We start from the raw sequence: 23,458 nt of genomic DNA on the forward strand, positions 1-23,458 counted from the left end.
TAATTGACTCTTATACTTCTTACTAGGCTAACCTGATTTTGGTCTCTTGTTATATTTTTCAGCTTTTACTATTGTTTGGTGAATTTGAATCAATTTTTCAAATCAGTTACCTGCTGATGCCAAACTCACACTATGGAAAACAGTAGTTGAAGACTGCACGCGACCAAAACGATTACAGCTGTGTGCAATCGAGCGAGCTTTGAAATCGCTGCTACAAAGATGGCAACATGGCAACGCAGCCAGTTGCCGTCTTTGAATGTACTTGGGTGTGTGAAGACGGCGAAAAAGCGGCAATAACATGGAGCAACTCTGCCATCAGTCTTTTAACAGTTTGAAATTGAATGAGGTTAAGTTGGCAGTTACACGCTATCTATTTGCAATAAAACGAAGATAAACTGTAATAAAATGGTGAAAATGGCAAATCTGTTGGCATCTACTTACACAGAAAATTTCACGTTAACTACTTGCATTCAAAGCAAGAACCTCATAGATTTGAAATGGCCATTTGTTCGCCAATCTGATTTGCTCAGATTGCGTCCAGCATCGTGGAAGTCTGTATTTATAATTGAGATGGCAATGATTTCCAAAACAATCTGCCCGAGAGTGATTGCAGTTGGTCCAAGTTGGACCGTGGTCGTTTGGAGACAGGATCGCCTCTCACTAGGCGACCTGTGCAGTGGCCTCATGATTGAAAGCGGTTGCCCAGAGGTTAAGTTATAGTCACATATGAATCTACAACTCACAAGTTAATCCACCCCTTCCTGCTATAATCAGCCTTTTCTCAGGTTTTGCTGTGCTTCTTCGTAGAGTCACATATGGTGTCACATATCTATGTCTTGAGCATAGACGTATGGATTTTTATTAGCTTGCTCTAAATTAGGAGGTGGGTATATCAAGATAAGTGTGTCCAGTGTTGGTTGGGTTTAGTGTTGACCTGATTTAATGGTAGCTTTAGCATCCACGCCTAATGTTATTTCAGGATGTTCACCTCTGCTGACCTCACTAGAAAAGTACAACTAAGTAAGCACTATGGTGGGTTGAAAAAGCAATAGATGTATTATTCTAGTGCTAAAGAGTTTCAATAATAAATTTTTTTTTTTTTAACCTTATCCCAACCAGTAATATTATTTATATAAAATAACTATTAATAGGAGTCTGAGTTACAGTAATTCAAAGCAAAATGTATTAATATTTGTTTGTGAAATAGACAATAAATACAAAAATCAATCACAAGATTTAGATCATGCCATAACAAAACTGCATGCCTGCATGTATCTTGACTTAACAGTGTTGATATACAAATGTTAGGATAATATGGTACTATTCAGTGGATCATGGCATTCTGGTAGAATCTATGCTCAGTTGGTTTACACTCAGTTAAATGTTTTTTTTTAATTTAATTTAGTTATTTTCTGGTGTAACTCAGAAAGAAAATCTCTTTCTGGTGTCAGTTTGCTATTATTAAAGGTGTTCCACATATTATTAACAACGACACCCCAAACTGTGGCGGACACTTCTATGGTCAGGTTTCATTTATTTATTGTTTTTTACCATTTTAAATGAATATCAGGCTAGGATCTAATGCTTTTGTGGGGCTTTATCGTGGTTTCACTGCATTCTTCAAACGTGATGTGGACCAAAATTGGGAATGTACAGGGAAGGCCGTGAAGCTCTTGACGGCAAAAGAAAGAATGTGAAATCAATAAAATCTCAGTAGTGTTTAGAGGAGATTGTACTGAATTGGTCTACGGCGATTTCTGCGTCAATGATCCACTCAGTGTGCGGCTACTCTGCTAACTATTAACCAATACTCAAACTGTGAATGGAGGCAGAAAACACTTAGGTCATGGACAATCAAGTTTGTGTGATTAAGTGTCTTTACTTTGTGTAAAAGCAAACAGGGACTCGCTGATTCAGCATACAGCATATAGCATGGGACAGAGGTTATAAAAATCACTGGCAAATACATATAAATGTGCACCTTATTTTATGAGACTGTGAGGCCTGGGTACACTTTGTCCAGTGTTAGTTACACATATTACTGTGCTAGACTGACCCCTGTTCTTTTTCAGCATCTGTTTATGAGCTTATCACCAGTAGATTGAGCAGTGTATAAGCAATACAAATACAAATACAGCTTCAATTAAATAGAAAACACCTTTTCCCAACACTAGCTTTGGTTTTATGACGTATGTCTTTCCATTCCTGTTGCAGCAGTCATAACCTTAAATTATGGGCTTTTAAACATTTTTTTAGTGTTTCTAAATATAATTTATTCTGTATTTAATATAACTGTTTTTTTAAAACCACAAGCGTGTGTGTGTGTTGTAATCGACATCCAATACACCATAAGCACTACTCTTGGGATTTGCTTGGCTGGCCTGTTGGTTTGTTTACAGCCTGTTTCTATAAATATATCTGGACTCTTCTTGTCTGCGTCCCATAGGTTTGCTAAGAACCTGTCGCCCGACAAAATCAACCTGAGCACGCTGAAAGGGGAGGGCCAGCTCACCAACCTGGAGCTCGATGAGGAGGTGCTCCAGAGCCTGCTGGACCTGCCCACCTGGCTTGCCATCAATCGTGTGGAATGCAACAAGGCTGCCATCAGGGTGAGACTCAGGGTTGTTCAATTTGTCACCTATTTACTGGAAATGATGACTTTTAGGGAAGAGCTTTGGCGTTAGATCGAAACAACCCTTATGCTTTTATAGAGAACATTAGGACTGGAAACACTGGGGTTTAGGAAAATAGATTTGATTTGTAAAATGAGACATGGGTTATGATGCTGGTTCCAGTGGTGCTTTTTTAAGGAGTCATATTTAAATAGATGAGCAAAGCAGATTTTGCACTCAAGTCAAGGATACCTAGAATACTCCATAAACACACAATGTGTATATACAAACAGTGTGCCTTAAAAATATATCATACAAGTGTTGAAGGCACACTGGTAACCTCTAGTGACTCTTTGCACTACATAAGCACTCTCTGCTGGAGCTGTCTGACACTCCGATGCGGTCATGGTGATCAGCCAAGTATCATGACTGAGAGCAGCCTCTGACACACCCTGGAAACGGTGAATGCAGCTGTATAATTTTCTTCATGACTGGACTTTTATTCAGGCCAAGGTCCATTTTCCACCTCTGCCTTTCCTCCCCCACCCGACTCAGCTCATGGCATTATTTTTCAAGCCTTTTCTTCTTGTTTTGATTCGCTTTAAGGTTGCCACTTTGATGTCTGATCAGCTGTAAATGCAATGTACCATTGTTCCCTTGTCTTTACTTGTAAAAGTCACATCAGTTGGGGTCAGTGTAAGGGGATATGATTTCTGAGTGAACAATGGAGCTGCTGGTGAATTGAAACCTTCACTACAGCCTTAACGTAGCTCGCTGGGTATTTTTGTGTTTGCTATTAAACCGGCTTTTTAAATAAAACAAAAAGCAGAATCATATCTCACTTCCTCACTTGTTAGATCCCCATCTGTTCTTTGCATCTTCCTGTTACGGAGACAGTAAGCCCCACACATTCACCTCTTCCCTTTAAAAGGCCGCAATACACAAATTAGAGTAAATATAGGTTGCTTCATTGAGTAAAGTTGAGTAAAGTTACACAATCGATATCTAGACAGGCAAAGACTCATTTGTAACTTCACATACTGTAGTAGATGTTTCTGCCTCAGTGGTTTAAAAGATGAGCTAGAACCCCCTGATGTCTTTGTGAAAACCAGAGAGAAGGCAAATGAAATGGATTTAATTGAATTAGCATTTCCCATTACTTGATTTATGACGTCTCCCAAAAAGGAGTCGCTCTGTGACAGAAAAAAAACCCTGAAACCGAACATAAGCATTTAATCTGTTTTGCTATATAATTTGACTTGAATCAGGAGGCTGCATGTCGAGGATTAATGACGCTCTGGAGATGAATAAATGAGCTGCCAGTCAGTCTATACTACTCATCGATTACGTTTTTGTTCTTTCTACTCTGCTGGATTTCCACATCCTGTTGATTGAAATTGCATTTTTCATTTCAGTGAACCAAAAATCTGAATGAGTGAGGTAAAGATTAGTTCTGTGTAGCATGCAATGCTGCAAAGCTGACACGCTGCTTTGCTTTCACCCACAGATACCATGGACCAAGTTGAAGACTCACCCGATCTCTTTGGTAAGTTGATGTGCCACTTTTGTTTTTTTTATACACGATCTTGTTGTGGTTAAAATCAATAAGTGAATGTCCAGGATATATGATACACTTTATTAGAAGGTTATTAAAGCACTGCTGAAGCTTTCCTTTGACGCACTTGCACATATGATGTACGAGTCTTTCGTTTCCCGTCTTGAGCCCGTTTTATCTTCAGTATGCTGTTAATTGGCCTTCGTGTTGGTGCTGAACTTTTCCAAAAGCTCGTTTATGTCTGTTCCACCGGCTGCCAGTGTTTCTCTGACCTCCGCCTGAATGAGCAGGCCACAGGTGTCAGGTTGATAGACTCCCAGTCTCCAGGTAGCTTCAATTCCCAGAACACGGGCCAGTGAAAACCAGCAACACCTGCCTACACAAAACCTTTAGACGCCTTCAGCTCTGAGCGTTGTGAACTTTTTGGGCTCAAGGAAACATTTTTGTGTTTTCTAATGTGCATTTACTCTTCAGGGTTCATTAGTTTTAGTGTTAATTTGAGCTTTTTCATATCATACTGTGTTTGGTATTTGTCAGGGGCAAGATTTAACACATTCAGGTCTAGCATCAAAGTACGAAAAGATAAAATACACACCACCGCTTCCTGACGATTGTTGGATTGGCACATTTTAATACGTTGACAAAGACTATATAAAAGTAAGGCTTTTTGCTTATTTTGCATATTTTAGCTCATGCAGCCAGAGGACTGTTGAGCTCATGACATACCAAGGCACCCGTCCCTTCGCCAACTGGTTACCAAACCTTTATCGCAGAATCACTCAGCCTGTAATGCTGCTTCAAATTTAACTAAACTGAAATAAACAACCACCTAATGGTCTTCACTCAAAACATGCTCAATTTTGTCATATGTCTTTCTCAATGAATTTTTATTCTCATTAGATTGTGCAGTACAACCAATCAGTGATAAGACCTGACAAGACAACCAATATACTTCTGAACTGTGATCGATAATGAGTCGGATGAGCTACTATGTCTGTGACATTCTAGTCTTTGACTTGCCTGTTCTTTCAGACTTTGGATAAAGTGGTGATGGAGATGAGTACCTGCGATGAGCCTCGTCCACCCAATGGCCCATCTCCCATTGCAACAGCATCAGGACAGAGGTGGGCTTTTCTTTCTATTATACTCATTGGGATGAGTTGGCTGAGCAGTGTAGGCAGCAATGAAGTGCTTTCAAACTTTTCAACAGTGCAGTTTTTGTTTGTTTTATTTTTGCCTTTTGAATGTGAATTAATGCAACATATATATATATATAGTGCTGACCAGTAATGGCAAAAAAGTATTAAAACTAATTAAAAACAGACATTTTTAAAACAATTCTGTTGTGTCACCAAACACCGCCATAAATCAAATGACTCTGAGGGGCAGCTAAAATAGTGTCAGAGTACTAGCACTTAAACCCTTCCCACTCTAGCAAATATTAATTACTCAACCACTAGTATAAAAAAGGGTCATTTTTATGAGTTAACAATGGGATGGGAGTTTATTTCTGATCATAAAGGTCACAAATCAAAGTTCAGAGATAAGACTAATATTTACTTTGCTTGTTGTACAGCTATGAGTGATCAATAAAGCTTATCTTCAAAAATTAATGAATACAAAACATGGGGGTTATTTAGATAATGTGTGAGGTTTTTGTTTGTTGAAAGACGCAGATGACTGACAGGCTACTAATGATCTATTGCCCCCCTCTCTGTGCATCTTACAGTGAATATGGTTTTGCTGAGAAGGTGGTAGAGGGCATATCCTTATCAATCAACTCCATTATCATCCGGATCAGTGCCAAGGCCTTTAACGCCTCTTTTGAGCTCTCCCAGCTGCAGGTCTACAGCGTCAACACCAGCTGGAGCATCAGTGACCTACGCTTCACTCGCATTCAGGACCCCCAGAGAGGAGAGGTCGGTATTTGTTAGTTTTAAACAAAATAAGGGTATTTTGACACACAGCATTCTCATTTACTGCCTTTTTTTCTTTCACTCAGATTCTGACATTTAAAGAGATCAGCTGGCAGATGATCCGGATCGAGGCCGACGCTATCCAGAGCGCCGAGCACGAGATGTTGAGCGCCCCCATCCGCCTCATCACCAACCAATCCAAGATCCGAGTCACTCTCAAGAGACGGGTTAGAAACCACGCATGTGCCCTTTCAGATATTCATGCTATGACATTTGATGGAGCAGGCTTGAAACCCAGACTCTAGGCAACATCGGCTTGTCCACTGTGAACAATGACCCCTCTGTGTGGCCTCACTGGCTGCAGGGCCAATAGCAGTGCTTCATTAAACAGCTGGTGTTTATTTCAGCCAAAATGGCAACCAGTATGCAGTTTCTTCAACACAAAGGGGATTTTAGTGTGCGGAGCAAAAGTAATTGGCCTGCTGAATTGCTATTGGACAAAAACAAAGATACAGATGCTTCTTAAACTGCAAAACCTGTATTCGGTTTGTTTGTTTTTTTAAATCTGATAAATGTTCTTGTGAATTCGGTGTCATGTTACATTCCTGGAAACTCTTGGCGAACCTCCACCTGCATATTGCTTGTTTATTGCAACTCTTCTGTGTGATTCAGATCAAAGACTGTAACGTGGTGGCCTCCAAGCTGATTCTGATCTTGGATGACCTCCTGTGGGTGCTGACAGATTCTCAGCTCAAAGCTATGGTGCAGTATGCCAAGTCCCTCAGTGAGGCTATGGAGAAGTCTGCACAGCAGAGGAAAAGCATGGCCACAGAAGACCAGGTACCAGTCAGTGACTTTTTTCCATGCATAGAGAACGCTTATCATATTTTCTTACGTTTTTTCCCCTCTTTCTGTCACCCTCCCCATTTTTCCCATTTCCTCCTCCTCTTCCTGTTCATGCTCTAATTGTGTGTGAATGAGCCATGGTGTAATATTTAGTCCTCATGCTTGTCAAAATCACGTCTGATGCCCTATTTGTGCCCACAGTATGTCTTTCACTGTTGCTTTTTAGCATCTTTCAGTCAGTGTCCTATTTTCCTGCTCTCTACACACACACAAAGACACAAAATGTACAGACAGCCATCGCCCACTCATATTCACACCTTCCTATATCTCAGCAGCTTTACTGTACAGTAATGAATCTGTTTCCTGTAAATTGGCCTCATATGCCACCTGGTGGAAACACCGAGTACGTCACCGCTCATCTTTTTTTATTGGACTCATCAATCTTCATGAGTCACTCTTGTAGGAAATGAACTGAAAACCTCATCAGTGACAAGAATAGGATGATCTATCAGAGTGTTTATAACACGGGCAAAGCGTCAACACTTAAAACGTTCTGTGTTCTCCAGGTGTCATCGCCGCCCCCTTCAGCCCAGCAGGTGCGCACCCAACAGGCGTCCTCAGCTGCTGACCAGAGTGCAACCATGGCCAAGCTGTTCAGCGCCTATGATGTGTGTGAGACATCGCACCATCTCCAGATCACGCACCTAGACCTGCACATCTGCGATGATATCCATGCTAAGGACAAAGGTAACGCGTGTGCAGCTTTACGCCTTTACTTTATTAAGCGCACAAATGACAAGCATGATTGTTTTCAACTTGAGGTCTCTTGTTTTTTGCTTCTGGTGTATAGTCGTCAATAAAAGGATAACCGGTGGAGCCATGCAGCTTTCCTTTAGCTCCATTACTTTGGACTACTACCCTTTCCACAGAGCAGGTATGAATTCAGCTGTTGAGATCAGTAATCTGCCAAACAAAATAAACATGGTTTACTTTAAACAAACAGAGAATTTATTAATTGTATTTCAATCTCCATAGGTGACAGCTGTGCTCACTGGATGCACTACAGCGACGCCACTAAGACAAGAGAGAGCTGGGCACGGAGCCTCCTGGATGAATTCAGGACCAACGTGGAGATGTTAAAGAGCACAGTTCGAGACCAGCAAGGCCCGAGCCACACACACAGTTCCCCAAAGCATGGTAAAAGCACACACGCTCACACACAGGTGTTAGGTGCATTTTTGTTGTACCCCCAGCACATCACCCCTGTGGGTTTTCTGTCCTCCAGTGTCCCTTAGGGACGATGTGTATGGCTCTCTAGGAAGTCAGGAAGGAGCGGGAGGAGGAGCAGTAGGGCTTAGTGAGACACACTCCTCACTGCTAGATTGGAGCCCACACGCACAGCCTCCAGCGCAGTGCTGCTGGTGCCTGGAGCCAGGTATCGCGGTGTGTTTGCGCACAGTTTGGTGCGGTGATACACACCTTTGTCTAGGCACTGAAGTTTCTCATTGGAGAACTGAGTTGTGACACTGTTTGCCGCCCTCTCTGCTGTTGTGTTTTTAGTCATTTCCTCTTGTTTTACCTACACATACCTTCTTCTTTTCCCTCCAGGTAAGATAAACACGTCTTCCAGCGCTTCCTTCAGTCCTCCTCCGCCTCAGACTCCCAAGGCTCAGCTCATGTCCAGCTCAATTGTTCTCAGGATGGCTGACTTCAGCATCTATCAGGTTCAGAAATGTTGCAGACTTTTTCTGCAGGAAATCAGTGAGGCTGTATACATTTTCTCAACTACCTTTAATTCATTTTTCAGGTCTCAACAGCAGACCAGCGCCGCTCCAGCCCCAAGACCATGATCTCCTGTAATAAGAAGTCCTTGTACCTTCCGTCAGAGATGCCAGCCATCCATGTAGAGTTCACAGAATACTATTTCCCTGATGGAAAAGACTACCCTAGTAAGACTTTTGTGCCTTAATACTCGAGATACATTTATTTTCTCACCTCACAAATAAATGAGTTGATCGTGCGCTGTGTAAATAACAATTTTTCTAAACCCGGGCTCTGCTTCATGGGAGGTTTTCTATCTCCCATCACACTTTTGAGTCAATTTAGTCCAATCAGTGAGCTGTGGGGATAGTCATTGACTGCTGTGTGGTTGAGAGAACATTGATTTTTCTGAATTACACTCAGTGCTCTGGATGAGGGATCACCCAATTAATTCATTTATGGATTTCTCACAAGCTCTATTAGCACACATTATGAGAGCCACTAAAGGTTTTTTACTTTTCTGACTTTGAGTGTGCAGCCAAGAAAATAACATTTAGCAAATTAAGTACCATTCCTTCCTCCTTCTTTTTTTAATATGTATAGTGTCTTATTACTTTCTGCTACGTGTTTCTAAATATTATGTAACCTTTCCACCTTTTCCATCATGTTTCTGCTCCTCCAGTTCCGTGTCCAAACCTTTATGCTCAGCTCAATGCTCTTCAGCTGGTCCTGGATCCTCGCAGCCTGGTGTGGCTCAACCTCTTTGCCCTCGACCTGAGGCAGAGTCTGGAGCAGTTCATGGAGATCTACAAGCTCAATGACTCTCAAAAACCGGACGAGCATGTTGACATCAGGGTTGACGGCCTCATGCTGAAGGTAAGAAGGATTGCAGAGGGATAGGCCATTTCCTGGTTTGAAGCTTGGACTGTATTTTCTCGGATTCATGCTTTATTTTAAAAAATTATTATTATTTCTCCACTAGCTTGTAATTCCCACTGATCAGGACTCTTCTTCGCCTGCTGACCTGCCTCGCTCCATCTCAATTCAGACTTCAGAAATGGCAGCCACTAACACCCGACACCCGGCCAACTGTACACGATCCCACCTTGAAGCCCTTCTGCAGGCCTTTGAAGAGGAACCCTTCTTCTGTTCATCTTTTTCCTCTTTCCCTCGCTCCTCATCCTCTTTACCCATCCTCCATCCCGTCTTCCAGCGCCACGCTCACGAACAGGACACCAAGTTGCACGACATTTATCGGGGCCTGGTGGTGCCCACGATGGGCACGGACGCCCTCAAGATGCCTGCTGCCACTGACTTTTGGGCACTGCACTTTGCCCAGTTTTGGGTGGACTATGAAGGAACCCGTGGAGGTAAAGGGCGGCCGCAGCCCTTTGTGGACTCCTTCCCTCTAACTGTGTGGGCGTGTCAGCCAGCAAAGCTCGTTCAGCATCAGGAGAAGCTGAGGAGTGCTGCTGGACCAGGACTGTCCAGAAGCTCGTCAGCGGAGGCTGTCGCACGTTTACAGAGGAAGCGATTATTAAAGGAGTATTACAGCACTGATGCAACGACATCATCACCTCACAATAGCAATTCAGCACTGCCAGCCAGTAATGGTCTCCATAAACCCCTCTCACTAGACAGTCTGCCCTCCTCATCCTCCTCTTTGTCATCAGATAAAGATGCAGATGTGCATGTGTTGGTGCATGTGCAGAAGCATCTGAGCGCTCAGGTATTTTTTCATAAAGGCTTTTGTATCTAATTTGCTTTTTTTATTCAATATCTTTGGTTGGTTTGAAACCTGAATAGGAAGGAAAATCTATACTTAATTGGTAATGGTAACAGTTCTGACCTGACCTGTTACCATTACAGGGATAAAAAGAATAAACATCACAGATTGAAAAGAGACAGGAAAGTTAAGAAGTTAAACAATAAACCTTTGATAGTTAACAACCCCCCGAGAAAAACTTCACAGCATTAACACATTTATACATCTTTAATAATGCCTTTATTCTGTGCGTGTGTTTAGGTAAGCCATCGGCAGTATGTGTTTCTGATGCAGCTTCAGCGCACCATCAAATCCCTGCAGCAGACACTACAGCAGGATCTGGAGAAGATGAGCTCCAAGAGAGACCGCAAGGATCCTTCCCACCGTCCGGCAGATCGCCAGCCGTTCACCGTCTGCTTGGGCCTCCTGCTCAAAAGCGCAGAGGTGTCCCTGCTCCTGAAGCCCATTCCGCAGCCTGAGGGTTCAGGATCTCCTCCAGGCTCGGAGCTGTCGCCCTCAGAGAGCCGAGGAACTCTGGAGCCTGCGAGTAATGCGAGAGACGGGGGAGAGAAAGGCAATGAAGGATCTGGCTCAGAAGGTGGAGGAGCCAAGCAGTCTTGCACTGTAGACCAGCTGCTATGTGGCGATGGCTTCGAGGGAGGACCCATGCAGGTTCCTGCACCTCTCGTTCCCGCTTCCACTTCAACTACACATCCCGACTTGAACCACAAAACGTCAGTGGAGGAGAGGACTCCAGCTAAAAGGACTGGGCGGGGGAGTTCAGATGAAGGTGGCGAGGTGCTGATGGATGGGTTGTCTGGAGGTGATGATATGGGATTTAGGTTAGACTCCAAAAACCAACCATGTGACCATCTGCCTGATCCACTCAGCAGCAAAGACTGGAGTGACAAAGACAAGGCTGCAAAGATGCCTCAGTCAATATCCAGGTATTCAGTTTGTCTCATGAATGCTATTAAGTTTCCACAACAGAGTCATTACTAATACGTTAAGGCAGAACTGAGCTGCTTCATCATTTAGACTCCGCTGAGATAAGCCAGTAATTAGTTTTGTTTATACAGTTCAGTATCACAAATTTGCAGAAGAGGAATCGCTCTACCAGGAATCAGATGCTTGCAGTACAGGCTGTGTAAGTGCATTATTAAGTTAGTGCTGAACACCAAGAGATAAACAAAAAAAATATTAAGGATTCAACAAAGCATAATTTTAATAAGGTTAGTCTGCTGATGATTTTGTTGATTAACAAGTTAATCTTTGTAGAATCTTTTTCTGTCGGGAAAGCATGTTAAAGAGGCCATTACAATGTCAGCATCCTAACTAATGTTGTACAGATGCTTGTTTTATCCAACCAAGGTCTAAAGCCCAAATTTGCTACCATACAAGGACTTGAATCACACCCATAAAAAAACAAAAACAAACATATCCCCTGAAAGGACGTCTCCTTGTGTTATCACTTTCATCACTCCTGCTGCGTTTGGATCATTCTCTGGTCGATCTGACTACTCGTTCATGTGCATTTGAGATTTGCCCTGGTTTTCATTTATTAAAAGTGACCCTACAACCTAAATGTAACTTTGCAGGGAGCCAAATGTTACGAACAGGGCTGAGGGGGGATTGTGTTGGTGTGGCTGCACCACAGTTCAGGACGTTCTCTCTCAGGCGTCAAGATGTTACAGCAGGACTCTTTATTAAGAAAAGGATGCCCCCGGTTGTGTTAGTCTTGAAGTGTTTCCTTCAATTTGGATACTCTGTTCTCTTCTGTGCTGAAGAGCGCGCTTGTAGCTGGAAACGGCGCTCTCGTCACCAGGGAGGAAACGGTGAAATTGCAAATATGCATTTGCAGATCAGATCATGGCTTCCATGGAGTAATCCAAATATAACGGAGAAACGCAAAAATAGGCCCTTGAAAGTGACAACAGGCAACTTTAAATTGGGATATGTTTGTTTTTTATGGGTGGAGTTCGAAAAAGTTTTGATTCAATTTTATTTATACAACGCCCAAATAACAGCAGCAGTTGCCTCAAGGCGCTTTATATTGTAAGGTCGATTGTACAATATTACAACAGAGAAAACCCCAACAGTCATATGAACACCCTATGAGCAAGCACTTTGGTGACAGTGGGAAGAAAAACTCCCTTTTAACAGGAATAAAACATTCAGCAGAACCAGGCTCAGGGATGGGCAGACATCTGCACTGACCAGTTTGGGTGAGACGAGAAAGAGTAATCAAATGTGTAATTTGGGGGGGGGCGGGGGAAACAAACTCAAACAATCTTAATGTTTGAAGCTGAAATCTTAATTTCCATATGATCTTTAAAGCTTGAAACATACCACTTAAACCACTTCCAGACTAGTTCAACCTTCAATAAGTAGTCCAGAAATGTTCAGCTGATGACTTGATTTTAAAGTGTTTCCTTAGATGACCGTCATATGAAACTAGTTATGCCTTTTATAAGAGAGAAAGAAAAGCAATGGAGTAAAATATGGGGAGCAGGAGTGTGTAGGCACAGTATAAGACAACTGTACTAAGTGCTGAGTACACCCTTAGCTGCAAACATAATGTCAAAAAACCAAGTATCTATTAGATTTTATAAGTAAACCAACAAACATATTTTCTACTAGATGATTTGCACCCTGTTTAAATAGCGTTGCGGTGCTGAATCCAGAGAAGTGATCGTATGTCACAGTTGTCAGACTTTTGTTAAATGACCCAGACAGCTTTTTCAGAAAGCCCTCTGTGCCTCGCTCTCATTGACCTACATGAGTCTTTCTCTCACTAATTTCATGTCTATTCCTGAACACAAGAGCTGTGTGTCAAATTCCCACATGAGCGCTCGTCAGTCTGAATGTTCAGTCGTCTCACATCACCTGTCTCACTTTCTGAATGTTGGCCAGCCACAAGCTGCTGTCTTTTCTTACATGTGTTTTCTCATCTGCCGTCTGTCGACATTTGGATGTTCTGTGTCTTAACTCATTCATTTCCTTTTCTGCCTCTTGACCTTTGCTTTGACCCATGCGGGGTGTGCGTGTGTGTGTGTTTTCTCTCTATCAAGGAAAGGAAGTTTGTCTGTGGTATCTGATCTCCTCAGCTCCTCAAACTCCAGCAGATCCACCTCCCTTTATTCCATGTCCAACATGTAAGCCACTGGATCTGTGACTAGCTGTGCTAATGAGGGTGTACATGTACCCTGTGTGTGTCCTTGTGCTTGTAGTCTGTGGATGAGTACAAATGCAAATGTGTATATGTGCATCCTCTTTGGGCATGCATTTGCATGAGCGCATGTTTGTATGTGTTAATTTTTTTTCTCCCCTCTGTTTGCTGTCTATTTGTTAACCCTTCATGGTAGAGATGAAATGGGAAGCTCTTCCTTTGTGACAGTTTTCCTCCTCCCCAGGCTTGTGTTCCCAGTCTGACGAGAGCAGCTTTACTTTTTTGTCTGATCTGAATTTTTCTTGAGATTATTTCTGGTGCTCTGGTGAGGCTAGCACACTTGGTTCTTACATGACCTTAAACAACACTACACAAAGGAATGAAGCGATATTTAATTCATGACTTGTCGAGTAGGCTCTGTCAGCTCAGAGAGAGCACTGTGGTGTCGGCTAGTGTCGGCATAACACAAACTCCTATCAGATGTGATGAAATAGTTTCACTGGACTCCTTTTTTATGTCACTGTTACTCAGTCTGTCATAAATTAGTCATAACTTAGAATTAATCGCATGCATGAAAATTGTACCTCAAGCAGAAACGGAGTGATCGGAGTGATTATGGTCACTACTGTCACACCTCCTCATGCGCCTGTGTGTGTGTGTGTGTTGTAGTGGTCGTTTGATGCGCGATCGCTCCCAGTCCAGTTTCTCTGTGTCCTATAAAAATATGAAGAAGAGCCCCTCTCTGCAGTCCCTGGACAACATCTCCATAGATAGCTACCTGATGGAGGATGGAGACACTTACAGTCTGCTGGAAAGAGGTAAAAATATCGTGTAGTTGCACTGAGCTCCACCATTTTATCCTGACCTTTGGACTTCTTATGTGCTTCATGGAGTAGAGGATATCTCCACAGGGATCAAGATTTAATGATTTGTGTAGGTGTAGTTGCAGCTTGCTGTTTGGCCTTAAGGTGGCAGCATTGTGCTGGTTGTGCGTTGGTGAACTGGATTACATGAGAAAGGAAAAAGTTACGCTAATGAATGCAAAACATGATATACTATACTGCATCAACAAAATTTAGGCTAACAATGCAGAAGCTGCGTGTGGAAAAAAATAACTACAGCCTTAAGGCTTCCATAGGGATTAAGAGGGTAAATAGTAGGCAGGTGCTGTTAATCAGATGCACTTGATTAACTGCTCATCAGTAAGTGTGACCACCCTTGTAAAAGCTGAGGTTTTGGTAAACTGGGAGGGTTTTGGGCATTTTTTCAAACAGTATGAAGTCCATCATCTTACACTGAGTGACTATTTAGAAGTGGGAAACATTCAACACGGTTGCCAATCTTCCCAGGAGTGGATGATGTAACAAATTCACCAGATGTTCAGACCCCTGCAATGCTCAGATAAACTGTAAAAACCCAAGAGCTACATCTCAGACACTACAGGACTGAACAAGACAGGTTCGTGTCTTAAAATTTAAAGTTCATGACAGCATAGCTAGAAAAACGACTGAACAAGTACGGCGCGTTTGGAATGGTTGTCAGGGCAAAGCCTCTTCTCTCTAAAAAGAACGTGGCAGCACAGCTTACACAAACCACAAGACTTCTGCAACAATGTCCTTTGGACAGATGAGAGCAGAGTGGAGGTGTTTGGACATGATTCACAGCCCTATATTTGGAGAAAGCCTGACACTGAGCCTGAGAAAGCCTGGGCATGTTTTGCAACCATAGGACATAGGCACCTTTTGCAGTCATTGAGTCCAGCTAAAGCTTGGCCCAAATTGGATCATGCTACAAGACGATGATTCCAGGCAAAGTAGCTAATTTACAACAGAATTGCTGAAAAAGAAAAGAATAAAGGTGCTGCAGTGGCCTCAACCTGATTGAGCTGCTGTGGTGGGATCTTAAGAGACCTGTGCATTAACGAATGTCTGCAAACTTCAATGAACTAAAGTAGCAGTGTTGTTAAAAAGGAGTTGCCAAAATTCCTTCTTAAGGACTTTGAGACACCCATTAAGCTAGACAGAAAAAGGTGAGCTCAGTTATTGCTCTTGTAGGTGGTTCTGCAAACTATTGGATCACGACATGCACTTAGTTTATAACAGATCCTTTTTATTATGTGTTATGTAAAACGTTAGAGTTCAGAGGGTGTATGGTTCTCTTTATCATGATCATACATGTGTTTATTTGTCTGTGTGAGTCACATTTGTATTCCTTTATGTACTTTGCAGACGACGTGTCCATCTCAGGCTTCAAGGACGTCGTCAGTGAACAAAGCACCACAGAGAGCGCCATCGAGGCAGCGACTGGTCAGGAGCACGAGGGGGGAGAGTCCCCCGACTCTGCCAGCGCAGCATCACAGAGCATTGATGAGCCCACCAAAGATACAGTAAGAAACAGAGCGTGGTTTTGGGATGAACAATAAAAAGCCAGCATGCGCAGCTTATTCGATTTTAAAATATGTATTCCTCACCTCCAGGTGTCAGTGCTGGTGTTGAAGGTGCAGTCGGTGTGTGTGGGCATGGAGGCCATGGGCGAGAGCACAGCCGTGGCTCTGGAGGTGGGCCGGGTCACACCCAGCCAGCTGGGAAATGTCAGCCTCAGACAGTACCTCAGCAACCGCAGCCTGGGTAAGAAATGCAAGTCAGCTACGCGCATGTTTTAAAGTTTTGACTGAGAATGAGCATGAGACAAACAGCTTTTTATGTGAGCTCTAATTATTTTTGAGTGTTTTTTATTTAAATGTTACAAATGCCAAACTATCACATGAATATTGCCACATTGCCAATTGATAATTAGCAAAACCAGTGCTAATAAAATTAAAATTGTGTAAAATTGTGTGCACCTGTGTTTGTTAATGGATTTAGACTCAATCCAGCTACAGCTTTTTTTGTGGCTTTTTATCCATTTTTTCAAATATTTTTTTTGAGGAGGTGGAGGGTGGAGTGTTTCAGAGAGTAAGAGGGATCATTAGGACAGGGAGAGGAAGGAACATGTGATAAAGGTCCTAGAACAGACCATCAAGATACTGAGGCGACACCTCCTGACATTAAAAAAAAATGTTGTTCACACTTGAAATGATGGGGTGAACAGCAGCTTACATCAGGACATCCACGTTTCTCTCTCAGCAGATGCCAGTGAAAGCAGGAAGGTGATATATAGAAAGTGTTGGGGGGGGGGGGGGGGACGTTCTCAGTTACAGCAGTGATTTATTGATCATTTAAGGCTTTGAGTGCTTCTCAGATTTGAGAATGAATTGCCATCCTTGGTGGAGTTTCTGGGACAAAGCCAGACATTTCATGGCACATCCCTGTGTGATGATTGGTAGATGAATGCAGCCTGAGTCTGAATCCACTTATCTTCTCAAGTGCACACACACTCGCACATTAACAGCCCACCACTACCACCACCCCCTTCACCTTTTTTATTTACCCTCCATAACTCCCCACAGGTATGGTGTGTTCAGTACCAATACCTGCACAAAGCAGCCAAGGTAACTGCTGTGTGTTAATGCACCATCTGTAGCCTAGCGTGCATGCTTGCATTGGTGCCTCTTTTTCCATCTGTGTACGTGTTTGTTTGTGTGTGTGTTACGGTTTGCAGGACTTGCTCAGTGGCATGCGCTGCAGATGCAGACGGCGTGTGTTGCAACGCATGAGGAGTGTGTGTTTGCTCCTTTTTTTAGCAGCAGCAGCAGCACAGGGTCCTTATGTGGTACTGTGTGTGTGTGTGTGTGTGTGTGGCACTTAACAGAGGATAAATGTGACCGTAATGGAGTGAGTGGTCCCATTATTTGCAACATTAGGCCTGCAACCTTCAAATCTACGCACATTCGTGCCATATTTAGGGTAACAGCTACTTTTTGTGCTCACAGCTTTAACCCCAAATCCTCCCATCCTTCCTCTTTCACCCTCTCTCTCTCTCTCCATCCTCCCCTGTTTTTTTTTTTTTTTTCTTTTTCCCTCCTACTACCTCATCTCTCCACTGCAGCAGACTTTGCAGTTTCAGTCCAGTGATTCAGGCAATGAGAGAAATGCCAGCTTTACCCCTCGCCTCCTCTCCTTCTCCTATCTCACAAAAGCTATCCTACCTCCCCCCTCTTCCTTCTTTGTTTCCCTCCACCTTCCTTTTCACTCTTCCCTCCAGGTCCTACTCCATCTTCCTACTAATCCTCTGTCATTCACCCCTCCCTTTCCTTCACCTTTCCTTTCCTTCATCTCTCTCCCTCTGTAGGCCATTTCCCCTCCCTCCCCTCCCTGTCTTATCACAGTCATTCAGTTCTTGGCTGCTGGCTCCCTCGCTCTCTCTCCTCACCCACTCCCATCTTCCCTCTCTTCCCCTCAACCCTGGCTGCTCAGGATTGAGAGAATATGCAATTTTATCTGAGGAAAAGCTGACAGAATTTGGTGTGTGTGTGTGTGTGTGTGTCTTTGAGTGTTTTTGCTAGGCGTGCAGTTGCCCTACAGTATTAACCTTCTCCTGACTGTCCTTTAGAGAGCGTTTGAAAGGGAAGTGACGCGCTTCTCGCTGTCATAATAAAAGTGATTTCTTTAAGTGGCCATTTTCATGCCTTGCTAAGTGTTCCTATTGCGACTCTCTCACCTGTTCAAAAACTTGTCTGTATTTGTGCACTTGCCCAGTGAACGTCCCCCTTTTGTGTGCTGACGTTAACGTAAAACAACTCCTTGTGACTTTTCTCACTTCACGTCTTCTTTCTCTCTGTACTCATTTTTTTTGTCTTCTTTACTTCTGTTTCTCATGACAAACCAGCAAAAAAAAAGAAAAACAGGATTGTTACAGTCACATTTTGTAGTTCTTGTAGTCATATTCAAGTCTTTCAGGGGTGAAACTCTCTTTTTTTTTTTTTTTTTTTTTTTTTTTTCATTAGTACACCAGCAAACCTTTTTCTTTTCAGCTCCTTGGAGCTTAGATGTGCTAGGTGTTTTATTCATATAATAAATAAAGTATTAAATGAAAACTTTTGCTTGTATTTTCCACCAAACCCTCAAGTCCCCAGTCTTTGGAAATAATTAAACATTACAGCTGCAAAGAGCCGATGGGACTGTAAAAGATCTCCTTCAGCCCACTTTCTTAAATCCTTCCGGCTTCTTTTCTTTCGTTCTTTCTTTCTTTTTAACTTTTTGTTCAAGTCCGTCTCCCACTCGTCTTTCTGATGTTATTCTTCCTCTGTCTTTTCATTCATCCCATCTCTTACTTTGAGCTTGTGTAAACCTGATATTAAAATTCACTCTTTATTTACAAGAAGTAACCGTGATGACCTCGAGATGTTTTTGACACATTTTAAGAAGTAAGGAACGTCCTTAAGCTTCACCGTGACAACAATGTGAGCATATTAAACTTTAATGTGTTAAATGCCCTGCTCAGCTACAGCATTAAAACCATCTGCCTAATAGTGTATAGTCCCACCTGGTGGGTGTTAGCAGTGGATCCTTTTCATGATGTAGTTTGCGGGGTGACACCTCTGTGGAAATCACCGATGCTCAGGTTTGGTTGGAGATAATTCGAGGTTCAGTGCCCAAAGCTCTTTGTGACATTCTTTTAGCGGTCTCTGAGCAGTTTTTGGTAGTGTGACATGGTGTGCTTGGTCCGCTGCAGTGTTTTGGTGGGTGGTAAGTGACATCCACATGAATGGTAGCACCCAAAGAGTCTGATGATTCTTGATTTCTGCCACAGCATTTGGATGGCAGGGTGAGAATTAGCTTAAACAGCAAGAAAGCATGGATCCATCCTGCCTTGTATCCACAGTTTAAACAGCTGCTGGTAGAGTAATTGTTTGGGATAATAGTGGGTTTTTTTTCGTGCACTTCGGACCCCATAGTATCAACCGAGCATCATTTAAACACCACAGCCTTCCTGAGTATTGTTGCCGACTATGTCTGCCCATATTGTACCGACTGTTTGATGACTGCTTGCAACATCCAATGTCACAAAACTCATTTTAAACTGGTTTCTTGAGCATGAAAATGAGTGTCCTTTACTCAAATATCTCCTACTTCCATCCACTGGATAAATCTGCAGCAGCTGCTTGATGCTGTCATGTCAGTATGAAGCAAAATCTCAGAGGAATGTTTCCTGCACCTCGTTGAATCTGTGCCATGAAGAGTTAAGTTGTTTCTGAAGCCAAAAGTGATCAAACCAAGTACTAGCAAGGTGTACCTAATAAAGTGACTCTACACTGATGTGGAGAAAAGGGAATGAAAAAGGAAAAAAAGAGAGATTTTGGCACCATCTTTTTTTCTCTGACATAAATTTGAGACCAGTGTTCATAGTAGGTTCAAAAACATCTCGAGATAAACGTTTGCAGTCAGCTAATATCAGCTGATGGTTTGACCTGATTACACAGAGAGATTAAAACGGTCCAAATCTTGAATTAGACAAGAAGTGGAATTTGCTTCTTGTCAGATTCCTGGGCACTTTCAAAAGACACACCAGCCTTATTTCATGTTGGGTGGATTTTAATGTCGGGTGTATTTAAGCTGACTTATCTCCACGCTTCACAAATGTGACGTTGATGTTAACAGCTTATATCTCTTCCTTCCCAGCTGGCGGCGAGACCAGCTCTGCATCCATCCAGGGCCTTCGTGGTCCGGCGGTCCGGGCTCGGCTGGAAAGCGGTCCCTGGGCCGCCGCCCACTCCCCGTTGGCTGAACGTAACGGCTTCCTCCAGCTGCAGCTTCACGATTACACGGCGAGCTTCATGATGTCCTCGCTCCGCAACCTTGCCCTTTTCCTGGAGGACGACTCGGCCTCCCAGGTGCTGCCCATGGAGATCAGCATCAGGGACACACACATTGATTTAAAGGTGAAAAGACTTATTTCAGTGTCGTACTTTGCAAAGTTTGTGTTTTACCCCGAGGTTACTGTTACAGAACACCAACAGAACTGTTTCAGTGGGAAATTTGTCTCATTGCTTCAAATCCAGTTTTACTAATTGAGCCCATAACTCACTGCCTCAGACTAAAGCACCCTCTTGTTACCAAGTTAAATATTTTGAACTGTGGCCTAATTGGCGTTTGGATTTGAACTAAAGGTTTAATGACACAGAAAGAAAAGGCCTTTCTACTCTGTTTGGTTATTTCATGGTCAAGCAGCTTTGCTGTGGAACTGATTTGAGGAAATGGATGTGGACTAAACGCCTCCCTCATTCTGTCTCCTGTACACTCAGTCCCAACAACATGTGCTGTGTCTCCTGCAGGATGATGACCCTCGTGATAATCCCGACTCGGAGCCCTCGCCGGTCATGCTGCACATCGACAGCCTCATCGTACACAGAAGAGACGACGGGTCTTTCTCTATAGGAGGTGACAAACGTGCACGCATTTTCATCTGCCAGATATTTCCACCTCCACTCCAGCGCTGATTCACTGCAGTTATATAAGATGACCTATTAAGTGGCTTTTTAAAGTCCACGCTCGCTGCATCCACACATCCGAACTCCCTCCTCTTCTGCCTTTCTCTTTTTCCTCACAGTGGATAGAGCAGGAGAGGCCAAACCCAAGCAAGCGGCCTCAGTGATTGACAGCTCTCTGAGTCCAGTCCCTGAGACTATGGGCGGCATCTGTGGTGTTTCAAAGGCGACGCAGACTCAGGCTCCGCCTACCAGCCCCCCTCCATCTGACAAGGAGAAGGTGAGAAAGACAGCAAAACACAGTGGAAAGAGAGAATAGAGGCAAAAAAACAAACAAACAAACACCACATGTGCAAACAGTGTTGATGTTCATGTTTTTGTTGTTCTTCTTCATCATTTTCTCCTACAAACAGCTCCAAATGAGAATGTTGTTTCTTTCTGATCATTCTGGAGGCTGAAGCATGGTGTGCCAGGTTTTGCTTTGGTAAAGCTATTCCAGTTCTGTGTTTGGCTTCAGTTTGTTTCCAGTGGGAGTGATATTTAGAAACTTAGGAAAAGCATTGCATTTTCAGCCAGATCTACAATCTACTCGATGCTTATTTATTGCCACCAAAATAGCTAAATTACCTTTTAAACTTTATCCCACGGTGAGGGTCTGTTTGGAATTACAATACTGTTTAAAGTCTTGAGCCTCTCTGCATTTATTTTGCTGGAAAAATGGAAATTAGGTGCAGCAATTTATTGACCACCTTTATTCTTCAGCACAGCCTGAACTCTCTTAAGCAAACTTTCTTGTAATTTCTTTAAGTAGTCTTCACAAATAGTTCTCCAGGTTTCTTGGAGGACATCCAAAGCTCTTCCTTGGATATTAGCTGCCTTTTGTTTCGTTCTTTGTCAAGATGATCCCATGTTGCGTCAGTAATGGTGAGGTCCAGGCTCTGAGGAGGCCAGTCTCTGAATGATAGTGTTTTTCTGTCCTGGTATGTTTTTATTATGTGTTTGGGATCACTGTGCTGAAAAATGAACTCACTGCCAATCAGGTGCTTTCCAGATACAGATATTGGATGGCGAGACCATTTCTGATGAAGCGTCAGTGAACAGTAGATGGATCAATTCAATTCAATTCAATTTTATTTATATAGCGCCAAATCACAACAAATGTCGCCTCAAGGCGCTTCATAGATACAGAGAAAAGCCCAACAATCATATGACCCCCTATGAGCAAGCACTTTGGCGACAGTGGGAAGGAAAAACTCCCTTTTAACAGGAAGAAACCTCCGGCAGAACCAGGCTCAGGGAGGGGCGGCCATCTGTTGCGACCGGTTGGGGTGAGAGAAGGAAGACAGGATAAAAGACATGCTGTGGAAGAGAGACAGAGATTAATAACAGATATGATTCAATACAGAGAGGTCTGTTAACACATAGTGAGTGAGAAAGGTGACTGGAAAGGAAAAACTCAATGCATCATGGGAATCCCCCGGCAGCCTACATCTATTGCAGCATAACTAAGGGAGGATTCAGGGTCACCTGGTCCAGCCCTAACTATATGCTTTAGCAAAAAGGAAAGTTTTAAGCCTAATCTTAAAAGTAGAGATAGTGTCTGTCTCCCGAATCCAAACTGGAAGCTGGTTCCACAGAAGAGGGGCCTGAAAACTGAAGGCTCTCCCTCCCATTCTACTTTTAAATACTCTAGGAACAACAAGTAGGCCTGCAGAGTGAGAGCGAAGTGCTCTAATAGGGAAATATGGTACTACAAGGTCATTAAGATAAGATGGGGCCTGATTATTTAAGACCTTGTATGTGAGGAGCAGGATTTTGAATTCAATTCTGTATTTAACAGGAAGCCAATGAAGGGAAGCCAAAACAGGAGAAATATGCTCTCTCTTTCTAGTCCCTGTCAGTACTCTTGCTGCAGCATTTTGGATTAACTGAAGGCTTTTCAGTGAGATCAGCTGAAGGGTCAGATGCATCTCTCAGGTCCTGTTTCAGGTTTTGACTGGATATTTTCCTATTTCTTAAGGAGATGATGACTTTCATATATAGATAGCTTTTTTTTTTCTTCCCCTTTTGTCCTCCACTTTTTCAGGTTCCTCAAATTTGTTTTAAAGACACACTGCACACTATGCCGAGATACACTGAGCTTTTAGCTAATAGCTCTCTGGGGATCACCCTGTAGGTGCAAAACTACTGTTTATGAACAAATTGTGTTTTTGAAACTGGATGTTAGTAACAAAGAGTCTAAATGTTCAGTAAATGGTCTCTGTCCATTTCTTCTATTGATTAAGACCGCTTTGAAATATTACCACAAAATCTGTCTCTTTGCAAGCACAATATAAAGAAATGAGAAATGACTCAAGAATTTTGCATCATACTGTAGGCAGCTAAGACCTATTGTCTCATCTGGCTTTTTGGTCACGGCTAAAAGACAGAAGTCATTATGTGCAAAAGCCACACTATAGTTCAGTGGA

At 42.9% G+C, this 23,458-nt stretch overlaps 1 protein-coding gene and 1 long non-coding RNA gene across 5 annotated transcripts in view; one reads left to right on the plus strand and one right to left on the minus strand.

Annotated features, from left to right (window-relative positions):
• Positions 1-23,458, minus strand: part of LOC146499477 (uncharacterized) — a 102,344-nt gene that overhangs the window by 37,682 nt on the left and 41,204 nt on the right. The window lies entirely within an intron of this gene.
• bltp3b (bridge-like lipid transfer protein family member 3B) overlaps positions 1-23,458 on the plus strand; it is a 31,880-nt gene that overhangs the window by 7,439 nt on the left and 983 nt on the right. Inside the window, exons 2-24 of one of the 4 annotated variants that reach the window (XM_085138762.1) lie at positions 2,447-2,609; positions 4,120-4,158; positions 5,200-5,291; positions 5,897-6,086; positions 6,170-6,310; positions 6,756-6,923; positions 7,496-7,676; positions 7,780-7,863; positions 7,965-8,126; positions 8,215-8,364; positions 8,538-8,653; positions 8,737-8,878; positions 9,373-9,566; positions 9,673-10,419; positions 10,717-11,402; positions 13,527-13,610; positions 14,294-14,442; positions 15,853-16,010; positions 16,101-16,251; positions 17,073-17,114; positions 20,185-20,444; positions 20,838-20,943; positions 21,113-21,270. In XM_085138762.1, the coding sequence (XP_084994888.1) occupies positions 2,447-2,609; positions 4,120-4,158; positions 5,200-5,291; positions 5,897-6,086; positions 6,170-6,310; positions 6,756-6,923; positions 7,496-7,676; positions 7,780-7,863; positions 7,965-8,126; positions 8,215-8,364; positions 8,538-8,653; positions 8,737-8,878; positions 9,373-9,566; positions 9,673-10,419; positions 10,717-11,402; positions 13,527-13,610; positions 14,294-14,442; positions 15,853-16,010; positions 16,101-16,251; positions 17,073-17,114; positions 20,185-20,444; positions 20,838-20,943; positions 21,113-21,270 (4,363 nt within the window). The remainder of the gene's footprint in view (positions 1-2,446; positions 2,610-4,119; positions 4,159-5,199; positions 5,292-5,896; positions 6,087-6,169; positions 6,311-6,755; positions 6,924-7,495; positions 7,677-7,779; positions 7,864-7,964; positions 8,127-8,214; positions 8,365-8,537; positions 8,654-8,736; positions 8,879-9,372; positions 9,567-9,672; positions 10,420-10,716; positions 11,403-13,526; positions 13,611-14,293; positions 14,443-15,852; positions 16,011-16,100; positions 16,252-17,072; positions 17,115-20,184; positions 20,445-20,837; positions 20,944-21,112; positions 21,271-23,458) is intronic. The other 3 variants (XM_085138759.1, XM_085138760.1, XM_085138761.1) reach the window with 3 other exon arrangements.

The sequence above is a fragment of the Neolamprologus multifasciatus genome, chromosome 17 (genome assembly GCF_963576455.1).
Source record: "Neolamprologus multifasciatus chromosome 17, fNeoMul1.2, whole genome shotgun sequence".
In the NCBI taxonomy this organism is placed as follows: Eukaryota; Metazoa; Chordata; class Actinopteri; order Cichliformes; family Cichlidae; genus Neolamprologus; species Neolamprologus multifasciatus.